The 11552-nt window shown below is 42.0% G+C and overlaps 1 protein-coding gene across 4 annotated transcripts in view; it reads left to right on the top strand.

Annotated features, from left to right (window-relative positions):
• Window positions 1-346: 346 nt before the first annotated feature.
• GOLIM4 (golgi integral membrane protein 4) overlaps window positions 347-11552 on the top strand; it is a 94126-nt gene continuing 82920 nt past the window's right edge. For 2 of the 4 annotated variants that reach the window (XM_058295246.2, XM_058295244.2), the window contains exon 1: window positions 959-1145. In XM_058295246.2, coding sequence (XP_058151229.1) covers window positions 959-1145 — 187 coding nt within the window. Of the gene's footprint in view, window positions 1146-11552 lie in introns of all 4 variants that reach the window. The other 2 variants (XM_058295245.2, XM_004447940.5) reach the window with 2 other exon arrangements.

Here is an 11552-nt window from a genome sequence, read left to right as displayed (position 1 = left end):
CTGGATCGCACACACACGCACACCACACGTGCGCACCGCAGTCACCCAGCCGCAGGCCGGGACTTGTCCTCCACCCACCCCAACCTCTCTGCCCTCCCTCCGCCGCCTCTCCCCGAACGCCCGACTCCATGTGGGCGCACCCCGGCGCCAGGCGGCTATGCTCCCCACGGAGCCCCCGGCGGGTCCCCGAGGTGGGAGGGAAGGAACAGCCCTGGGGTGGGAGAGACAAAGCGGGCGTCCAATCGAGCCCGGCACCTCCTCCCCGAAGGGAGGGAGCGGCGGCTCGGACAGGCCCAATGAGCGGGGAGCCCGAGTGGGACTTCCTCTCGCAATCCTGTTGGCCAGAATAGCGGGGCCGTGGGTGACACGTAAGTTGGGTGGGAGGCGGCAGCCCCGGCAGTGACACCGGCCTGCAGTCCCCAAACTCCCGACCGGGCTAGTGCGCCTCCACCCATCCACCCGCCCGGGGCCGGGCTCCCTTTGTTGGGCGCACACTCCCTCCTTTAGGTGGCAACGAAGTCGCGCCGAGGGAGCCGCCGCGAGGGGGCGGGGAGTGACCTGGGCGGGACTCCAGGCGCAGCCCGGGGCCGCGGGGCCAAAAAGTGCGAAGGAGGAAAAAAAGGCAGGCGGCGCCTGGATACGGGCGCTCGGACAGTCGGCTCGGAAGTATGCGCAGGGCCCCCTCCCGGGGCCCGGCATTTGCAGAGAGCAAGCCCGGGAGAAGTTTGGCTGCAGCTGCCCTGGCGGCGTCGATGGCTGTGCGCCCCTTGGCGCGCGGGGGCTGAAGCGGGCGCCACTTCCCCTCCGGCCGCGCTTTTGTGTCTGGCGAGTCCTCCTCTTGCAGCGGTCGGCTACGTCCTGCGGCGCGTGCAGCTGAGGCCCTGGCTCGGGCTGAGGTGAGGAGCAGGCGGCGGAGGAGACGGCGGGGGCGGCCGCGGCGCGGGGTCCAGGCGGGACTATGGGAAACGGGATGTGCTCCCGAAAGCAGAAGAGGATCTTCCAGACGCTGCTGCTGCTGACTGTGGTGTTCGGCTTTCTCTACGGTGCGATGCTCTACTACGAGCTGCAGACGCAGCTGCGGAAAGCCGAGGCGGTGGCGCTCAAGTACCAGCAGCACCAGGAGTCCCTTTCCGCCCAGTTACAAGGTACGCTTCCCCGGACGCGCGCGGCCCGTAGCCAACTTTGTCCCGCGCCTCGAGTCCCGGCCGGAAAAGTGGCTTTGGTGAGCCCTTGGCACTGCCGGGGCCATCTCTGACCTCCCGGGACACAGAGGCGGGCGATGCAGGGCTGCCAGCCCCCTGGGATGCCCGGGGAGGTGACATCCTCATCCTCCCGCTTCCTCCCGGGGACACGTTTGAAGTTGGCAGCGCCAGCCGCGTGTGTCGCCGGGCGGTTGGGGGCGGATACACCGGGAGTCCGTAACCCACGCGCTTGTCAAAGGCCCAGCCCCAGCCCGAGCCGGCAGACCCGCAGCCCTGGCGCCGCTTCTGGCGGCACATCCCTGAGGGCAGCGTTCCGGGATTTCTAGGTTTTTTTCTTTCCAGTTGACTTTGTGAGACGCTTAATAACTGGAAGAGTTTGTCAGAGACTTCTCAAACTTAATTTTTCCGAGGAAAAATTAAGCCATGACCCAGCTGCCCAAAGTAATGGTCCAGTCGCATGGAACCTAGAGGTGCTAGTTTATTTTCTTATTTGAGTGACTTTAGATTTGTTGTCTGTGTATACAAAAGTCCACACTACTTACTAATCATTTCCTCTGTTTTCGGCAAAAAGTTTGCCTTCCTGAGTAGCTTTTGGCTCATACCAGTGGTGTGTGTGTGCGGGTGTGTATTTTAACCAATTAGCCTTGGGTAATCAGGACAATCACAAATTTTCATTTACCAGACACAGCAGGCACAACTTGGGCGGAGACATGTCGAAAGGCTTAAAGCTTGTATCCTTCTGTTTTACAGTCTCATTTAATGTAAGTTGTGGAAACAAATGATGCATAACTACACAGTATTCACCATGTGGTCCTATTAAGGGCGTAGTCATCATATTTTTGACGACTTTCACTTGTATTTGTGGCAAGTTTTCAGCGAGTAATACAGCCTTCCCCCCACACCAATAGTGATAATAATGAAGAAGCTGTACCTAGTTGGAAATGTTGACAATTTTTGCTGATAGTACGACTGTAGCTTGTTTCACATTACTAGAAGATACAAACTGGATAGATGTTTCTGTGTTTGTGTACACAAATATAAAACAGATGCCTTTTTGTTACTTGAGCTATTCTGAGTGTTTCCTAGTAAAAAAAAATTAAGATGAGAGAAAAGACACACAGCTGATTGCTGGATCTTGTTTGCTTTTCCCAACTTAGAAGAAAAGAAAGTATTTTTTGGCTTCCTGAACAGCCACAGGCCATGAAAATATGTGAGCTGGGCTTGGTTCAACAGGAAAACCTGTTTTGGTACATCCTTAGATTAAAAAAAATTTCTTGAGGCTTGTTGAAATTTACCCATGAATTATTTTTGATACGAGAAGGGTGAATATGAATTTAATATTTATATGACATCAGCGGCTTCCCTGTGAAGTTCATTGCTGTTAGATCAAGGGAAAAATTAGTTGTCTGGTAGTACAGCAGGCCTGGATTTTAACAAATGTGCCTGGAAGTGCGTGCATGGTGGATTTTATGAATTTATGTGCCTTTACTTTAGAAGACTCATGAGGGCAGGTACTGTCAAGTTCACCTTTAAATCCTCAGCACCACACAATGTCTGATACTCATGGTGGTCAATAAATATTTATTTAGTTAATTAGCAGTCTGAACCATGGTGAGAAAATTAATCCGAGGCCCTTTTATCTACTTTCTCAGATTTCACTTCCTTGTATCTGCTTTGAAAACCAAGCAAAGCAACAAAAAAATTAAAATATTTATTTTGCCCAAATACCTCATTGTCTCAACTGCCAATGCCTTGAACTTGTTAACTGAGGTCCTGATATCTGAATCATGTCTTTTATTTGCAGTATTTGATTTTGAATATCAATCACTTTTTTCATTTGCTGCATTTGGGTGGTGGTAGTGGGAGAGGGATGGAAAGTGGTAGTATAGGTCATTAAAATCCTCAACTTTTCCTTTGCTGTGAGAAATGAAGTTCTAGCTAATTTGAATGAATGGTCTTAAAGTCCATTTCTTAATTTACTTTTGCCATTTCCTCCCGAGTTGTGGTGCTGTAACGATTGCAACATGATTATGCGTGAAGAATGATTTCCTAAGGAGGCAAATTTTTTTTTTTTTAGCAGATTAGCACATTCACTATTAACAACTTACTTCTGTGCATTTAATTTTGGATTTCATAGCTCCAGGCTACCTGATGAAGATTTTTTGATGAAACTTTTCCATCCTTTTTCCAAATGGCATTTTACTCAGTGCTATATACCACCTGTATGGGTGGGTTTTTGGGTATCAGCTTCTATTTTCATAAGACTTCTCTAGTTAGGCAGGATTTCTTGGCCTGGATTGGGATCAGAGTTAATTATGGGTGGCTTCCTTTAAAAAAAATGAGTCTTGGAAAAGTTTAAGTAGTTTGGTCCTACAATCTTGAATGTACACATTTTTTAAGTTGCATATTTTTGTCATCCTCAGTTTATAACTGCATTGTACTCTAGAGCTTAATTTGAAAATGTTTACTTCTAATCCTAAGTGTCTTTAGTTGTAGAGCAGTCCTATAAAATGGGAAAAGGTGGTGGTGGAATGGGGCAAATTGCCCGACTAGGCAACCCTACCTCCACTAAAAGCAAATACCAATACTTGTATCTATGTCTGTGTTTATGTCTTGGTCTATGTCTGTGTCTGTCTCTTTTACTTTAATGATGTACTTTAAGTATACTAAGGAGTGCTCACAAGGTCACATACTGGTGGCTAGCCCAGAGTTTACTTAACTTAAAAAAAAATTAACTGCTTTCCAGTGGGCCATGCACTGTTCTTTTTATCTTTACACAGTCTTTTGCAACCTTGACTGCCAGTTAAAATTACCTGGGGAACTCTCACACCAATTAAATAACCATCGATGGGAGTGGAACCTAGGCTTCTGTAGTCTTTAAAGCTCCCCAAGGTGATTTCAGCGTGTAGCCAAGGTTGAGAACCGCAGCTTTGTAATCTTAAACCTGAGGCACTTTACACATTTATTTACTTGCCTGGCCCCAAATGCATTTGATTTTTTTACTCCAAGCATGTGATTAAAAGCTAAGTCTATGGTTCGTAGTAAACAGACCAACTGGGGTTCAAATTCTGGCTCTGCAAATTTTGGTGTTAGTTTGGGCCTCAGTTTTCTTATTTATAAAATTAAGATTAGAATTACCTATTGCAGAAGGTGCTTAATAATAATAAAATGCCTGCAAAACAGCCTGTAAGTGCTGTGATTCTTATATGGGGGATGTAGAATCCCGGTTTGAGGTAAGATTACATTTCATTTCTTTTCTTTTTCTCAGGTTTGTTATGGGTAAAATTTTGAAATTGGCAGAAATTGTTTTTCTAGTTAGCCAGGTCTTTTTCTTTTTCCTTTTTCTTTTTGGTACTTAAATGCTAAACTAGCTTCCTTCTCTTTACTGTCATATCTACAAACATTACAAACCCTTCCCTGTGCTCTCAAATGCTGCATGATCTTAAAATTATCTCTCTTCTTCTCTCTAATCAGAGTTCTAACAGCCTCAGAAAAACAAATGCATGCTTGGAGTGCAGAGAAAGGAGATTCTTATTGTGTGAATTAATGATATTCTTCGATTAACCCCATCATTATCTTCTGCTGGGATGGTGTATTAGTCAGCCAAAGGGGTGCTGAGACAAAACCAGAAATCTGTTGGCTTTTATAAAGGGTATTTATTTGGGGTAGGAGCTTACAGTTACCAGGCCATAAATCCTAAGTTACTTCCCTCACCAAAGTCTTTTGCACATGAGCAAGATGGCTCCCGACATCTGCCTGAGTTCAGGCTTCCTGGGTTCCTCTCTTCCCAGGGTTCCTCTCTTCCCAGGGCTCCTCTCTTCCCAGGGCTTGCTTCTCTTCCGGCTCAGGGTTCCTCTCTTCTTGGGGCTTGCTTCTCTTTCCTCACAACCAAGCCTCTCTCTGTGCTTACTTTTTTTTGGAATTCATCAATAATATTAAACTGCTACAGATGGTTTCTCAGCCTTCCCATGTTGTTCTTACAAGCTCCTGCATAGTATATTTTCTGGTTCAGTTCCAGTAGTTAAGTGGGATTCTCTTCTCAGTGGTTCCAACACTTGGTTGGTTGGACCAATTAAGGGTTTGTGTCCATGTCTGAGCCAATCATTGTGGCTGGGGGTGGGGTGGAGGAGGGTTGGAGTGTTGTGATTGGCACAAGCCTAGTTCACAGGCTTCAGAGCTGGTAATCAGGCTCTCCTTGAACCCCAGGGACTGAATGCTAGAAGGATTTATCCCATTTGACAATTGGAGACTGTTGCTGAAGTCAAAGGAATAAATACAAGGCATCTAAAACCCAACAACTTTCACTTCCTTGATCCTTACTCAGGATGCCCAAAATCTGATGATTCCAGCAGGTGGTGGTATCTGTTTTTTAACCAGAAATGTTAGGACTGGGCTTTTTTTTTTTTTTTAATTAGATTTTGTAGACTACTTTAATGCAAATGTCATTATTTCTTATGTCTTTACAATGTATTCCCTGTTTATGTTGGGCTGAAGCAGAAAATCTTATTGACCTTAACCACTCCCTCTATGCCTTTATTGTTTGTTTGATTTTCTCACAAATTCTTAAAGTAAAGTGGTTAAGGACCTGGACTGTGGACCCAAACCTGACTTCAAATCTAGCTCCATCAGTGAATTAAGCCCAGTTACTTAACCTCTCCAAGCCTTTGCTGCTGCTCCTCTTTAATTATCTTAAAGAGAGTCATTGTGAAGATGTTACAAATTATTAAGCACGGCGTTTAGTACACAACATGTTCAATAAGTGATATAAAAATGATTATATGTTATTAGATGAGTGCAAATAGAAAACTCCAATTCTCAGTTTTCCACAGAAACCTCTCCTTTCAACACTACCCCTTTTTGCCCAAAATTCATGGGGACAATTTATCTCTCTTCTGGGATTAGGGGACATTGGAATTGTGTCCTCACGCTTGAGTGAACCAGTATTTAGTTGAACTGCTCTGCTGTGGTCTCTTTTCTCCTATTCAGCATTAACTTGTTCAGATTTCCTGCTGTACAGAAGTTCTGTGCTCGTGAGATTGGCTAAGTTGTAATTGAAATGGTTCTCAGAAATGGTTCCAGAGCTCTGGGCAGGGACAGTTGGGGCATATGTATCTGAAGGCTGAATTTGGCACCTAAAGTACTACAGTGATTGTGAGTTCAGGAAATGGCCACAGTTCTGGAAATGACACTGTCTGAAAGCCACTGAAGAGAGCAAGTCTGAAGGCAATTCGGCTTAATGCAGTAGGGTAACTCCTAGAATATTAACTCCTTGATTTGAATTTACCTGGCTAAATAGTATCAGTTGCCAAACATAACACTTTGGTTTTGAGAATATATTAACAAATGATAAATTATAAAATGAAATCTCCACTGATTCATTTTGTTAATAATTTAAGAACCATGTCCCTCAATTTAATATGTGAATTTGTGATTTTGATAAAGCAAAGGCAACACTATATTTTCTAACACGTTCCAAAAATTCTAGTATGCTGTTTTGTCAATTTCAAACAGAAAAAAAATTCCTAGGAGAAAATGAAGGGAAATAAGTAATGCATTTATGCATCTGGTGGTCATGTGCCTGTCACCACTCATCCACAACTGAAACCTGGTAATGATGAGCAGGAAAGGGGCTAGAGGGACCAGGGCGGTCTGAACAGCCAGACGGTAGATAAATGGGCAGAAATCCAATTTCTTTTATTCTGGAGAGGGGCTTTTCCCCTGAGAATTTAAGCTTCAAATTAGAGTATGGTTACTGATTAACTCTTTTCTATATCATATCAAAATAGGAAAGAATGTGACTGCCAAAGGCAGACAATAACCATGTGAAAAATCTGGGAGAGAGATATAAAACTATTTAATGGAAAAACTCAAAACCAAACATTTTGTGTCAAGGTGAAGAGCCCCCCATTCCTAAAACACTGTGTGAGAGTATTACAGCACTCCTGGTTTTCCCAGTGATGGACAGAAGACAAGAGTAGGTTTTTACATAGTGCTGTTTGTCCTCCTATTTTACAGAAGTTTATCACCACTGTTAAAAAAAAAAAAAAGTTTGGTGTTTGTAAGTGTCACGCTTATTGTCTAAGTTAGTTGCCATTTGTATTGGGTTATCCCAGCATTTAGGATGGCCTACTAGCTTAAGCATGAATGCCTCATACTGTAACTGGTCCCTTCTCTGTTTGCAAACTATCCTAAATCTAATTTTAAAAAAACATTTCCTTCAGTGCAGGAGCAGGCTTTTTTATTCCTTCTTCTGTAGTGGCTGGTACTTGGCACATTGTAGGTATACAATAAATAGTAGGTTTGTGTACCTGTGTGGTATTTTCTCTTTTCCTGTAAATGCGTTTATGTATAGTGGGCAGTGAAGTGTAGTGGGTATGGGTTTAAAAGTCAGAGCACTTGGATCTGATTTCCTTCTATCCTTTTCACTTGCTCTGTTATACTGGGCAAATTATTTAACTTCTCTGTGACTCAGTTTCATTGCCTATAATAATTAGAATAAGAGTGCTTATACTGGGTTGTCATGAGGATCAATAGCGATAGCCCATCGTACAATACTTAGAAGACTGTGGCTTGCATTTGGACTATTGGGTAACCTCAGGCAAAATGGTATGGTTCACAGACCTCAGTAATTTAGAGCCACAAGTGTGGGCAACAAGTGCTAGATGTACTCATTTTAAACTACCAGGTTAAGGCTTATAAAACATGAATGAGGTATTGTCTTTTAAATGGCTGTCTTCACTGAAGTGTATCTTGCAGTTAAAGGGAGATATCCAAATTTTTTTTCCAATTGGTGTGTTACTTTAAAAATGGAACAGAAATAAATACTAGTAACTCCAATAGGTTTTATTTTTATATAGAACCTGCCTTAAAATTCATTCCCTGAATAAAGGATAAAAGCTTCTAGATACCTTTTGAAAATGATTCAGGGAAGCATTCTGTGAAATATGTATGGTTGCACAAGAATCTTTAATCTATTGCACACATTGTGTTTGCCTTTGTCATCACTGGTAAATTGGAACATGCCGACTCTGTAATGAAAGAACTAGTGTCTGAGTAAATACTGGTTGACGATGTGAAAGAACTAGTGTCTGAGTAAATACCGGTTGATGATGTAAGAGAATTGCTCATTATCTGTGAAACTTTAGTTTAAAACCCAGGTAAATTAGAGGTGTATTAGTCAGCCAAAGTGTGCTCATGCAAAATAGCAGAAATCGATTGGTTTTTATACAGGGTATTTATTTGGGATAGAAACTTGCAGTTACCAGGCCATAAAGCATAAGTTACTTCCCCTACCAGTCTTTTGCCACGAGTTGGAGCAAGATGGCTGCCGACATCTGCCAGGGTTCAGGCTTCTTGGGTTCCTCTCTTCCCAGGGCTCATTTCTCTTTGGGCTCAGCTCCTCTGTTTTCTCCATAAGGTCAGCTGTAGACTATGAGGCTCTCTAGGCTTTGCCTCTCTCCCCAAGGTCAGTTGTAGACTATTAGGCAAATGGCTTGTTCCTCTTCCCGGGGCCTTCTTTCTTTCCTCACGGCCAATCTCCTCTGTGTTCTTACTTCCTGGGCCTCCAGCTCAAGACTCCAGCATCAAAACTCCTAACATCAAAACTCCAACTAAATCCTCTCCTCTGCCGTGTAGTTTTATCTGTGAGTCCCTGACCCCTTGGTCCTGCTTAATGTCCTACTGAATGACCCAATCAAAGCCCTAATCATAATTTAAGATGCCCAGTTACAGACCAGCTTACAAACATGACCCAATATCTATTTTTGGAATTTATAAACCATATCAAACTGCTACGGGAAACTTTACCCTGACTTTTTTTATTCTTGAGTGCCTTAGCAATAACAGTTTCCTATAGCAGAAGATGAGATTAAAGTGTCTCAGGAATAAGTGAATTGTAGTTGGGGAAAAGAAGACTGAACATGGTGTGGACCAAAAAGTGAAGAGTTTTAAGTAACCCAGAAGAGGGAGGGCAGAGAAAATGGAACTAATATCAGAAGATAATTTTTCAGAGGCACAGTGAGGAAGATTCTTGTTCACATTTTGTACTCAAAAAAAAGCAACAGGGAAGATGAAGGGAGAATAATGGGTTTGGGTAATAGATAAGGTTAGAATGCAACTGGGTATTTACCAGCTAGGTGACCTCGAGTAGCAAGTTAACCTCACTTGACATCAGTATCTTCATAATTGAATTGGGGGTATCAGTCTATCTTGCACACTTACGTAGATTAGATGATTAGAAATAATGCATCTAAAGTGAGTAGCATGAGTCCTGGAGCACATTACTGCTACCATTTATTGGGTGATCAGGACTGCTGCTGGGTGAGTATTGGGCTAGTTTTAATTTTATCCACCATTTACTGCATCTACTAGGTAACAGTACTATTAGCTGTGGCCAAATGGGGCTCTTTTCAGAGCTATGTGCCCAACCTGCCTGCAGCTTTTATTTGATTTAAGATATTTTCACTTTGTCTTTTCTACACTGATCTTTTTTTTTGGGGGGGAGGGGGGGGGGGCGGGGGGAACACCCCAGAACACTTAACACAGTAGCAAAATAAGAGTTGCTATTTTTCATTTTGACAACTCATGTTCTTATTTTATCATTGAGGACAAAATGTTTTTGCTATATTTGCTAATAGTTGGTGGGTTTTATAACTTTGCTTGGAAGTAAAAGCATGTGTGTGGGGAAGGGGGGAGAGAGAGTGTGTATTTATATATCTTAAAATTTGGGTAGGCTAAAGAGAAAAATGGTAAACTTCATTTTCCTTCCAAGCCATTATTGTTTGCTTATTTTGATAAAATTGTGAACGTTTATTTGAGTGAGTTAAATTCTTTTTAATATATAGCATTTATTGAGTGTTTACTGTGTTCAGGTACTGTGCTGAGCATGTTACATGCATTATCTCATTAACTGTGACAATAGCACTTGAATGTGAATTTTATCTCTACTTTGCACATGAGCAAACTGAGGTTCAGAGGGGCTAATTAATTTGCCAGTATTAAGATAATGAAAAACTTAGAACCCTAGTGTGACTTCCAAGCTTGTGTTCTTTCCACAGTATTGCCTTGCCCTCCAAACTATTAAGTGTCTTGTGACAATATTAATGATTTTATGAAAGTAGGTTAAGTGGGTCATATGAGGATTCACGATAAAATTTAAAATCAGAAGTAATAGACATGATTATTTGATGCAGTATTTCAAGGGCATAGGACATAGAAGATGATTTTGGTTGGTACCAGAGTTGATTTTAGGTGATATGCAGATGTTGCATGAAATAACACTGAATCATATAATGAAAAACATATGCCCTTTTCAATATACTTTCATGCTTTCTTGACAAGGAGAAACTCTGAATTTGATGCTCTCTCCTAGCTATAACTGCTCATCCATTTTGCCAGAGAGAGCAGACTTTAGGCAATTGTCAGCCTGATTACTAGAATTTAGTAATTGTTTTGTTGTTTGGTGGTATTTAACTTTACAGTGGCCATCCATTAATGGTATGTAAATCAGATTTTTCATTTACAAGGTAATCGTATAACATTTCCTTTTTAGAAGTTTATTTTAGGGAAAAATGAATATTGGGTAACTCACAGGACTGGTTTGGGTTTTACATTGATAGGGTAGGAACTCATGTGAAGTGGTGTGAAGTGTTCTGCATGTCTGAAGCTTAAGAACAGATCAAATCTAATACAAATCCTGCATTTACAGTTGAGAACTGAATGTTGAGGGAGATAAATCACTTGTGTGTCTCTTGCTACGCATAAAGTCCATGTGTCCTGACTTCCAGTATAACACAGTGTTCATCCACTGCACTGGTTGTCTTTGTAGACAAGCATCTTCCTCCTCTCAGATCTAGCAGAAATGGGTATTGCTATTTTCAGTTAATGCTGCAAGATTCTGAGTGGCATATTTATATTTTTGTTTTTATTGGCTCATGTTTTTTTCATACATATTTAAATTCAAGAAAATAAAATAACAGAAAAAGGAAGCATTACTCCAAGAAGTTCTCTTCAGGTCCTTTCATCTCATCAACTCCCAACTATTAACCCAGTTGTTCCTCCAGTGTCCAGAAAGCTGAACACATTAACACAGATTAGTTAAATGACATAGTCAAGTTCTCCTTATTAATGAAAAAAAAAAAATGAAGAGAAAAAAATTGCATATTCATATCTCACAAAATCAAACCCCATATTCTTTTTTTTAACCTTTAGCACTAATATAGTACCAACTTTGCTTTTGCTACAAAAACATTACCATGTTATTCTTAAGTATAAATTACAGTGATTATATTTTTTCCCCATATATCACCACATTCTTAATACCGTGTAGAACATTCCTGTATTTATATTATT

Source organism: Dasypus novemcinctus, chromosome 4 (genome assembly GCF_030445035.2).
Source record: "Dasypus novemcinctus isolate mDasNov1 chromosome 4, mDasNov1.1.hap2, whole genome shotgun sequence".
NCBI lineage: Eukaryota > Metazoa > Chordata > Mammalia > Cingulata > Dasypodidae > Dasypus > Dasypus novemcinctus.
This window is presented reverse-complemented; position numbering and strand designations above follow the sequence as displayed.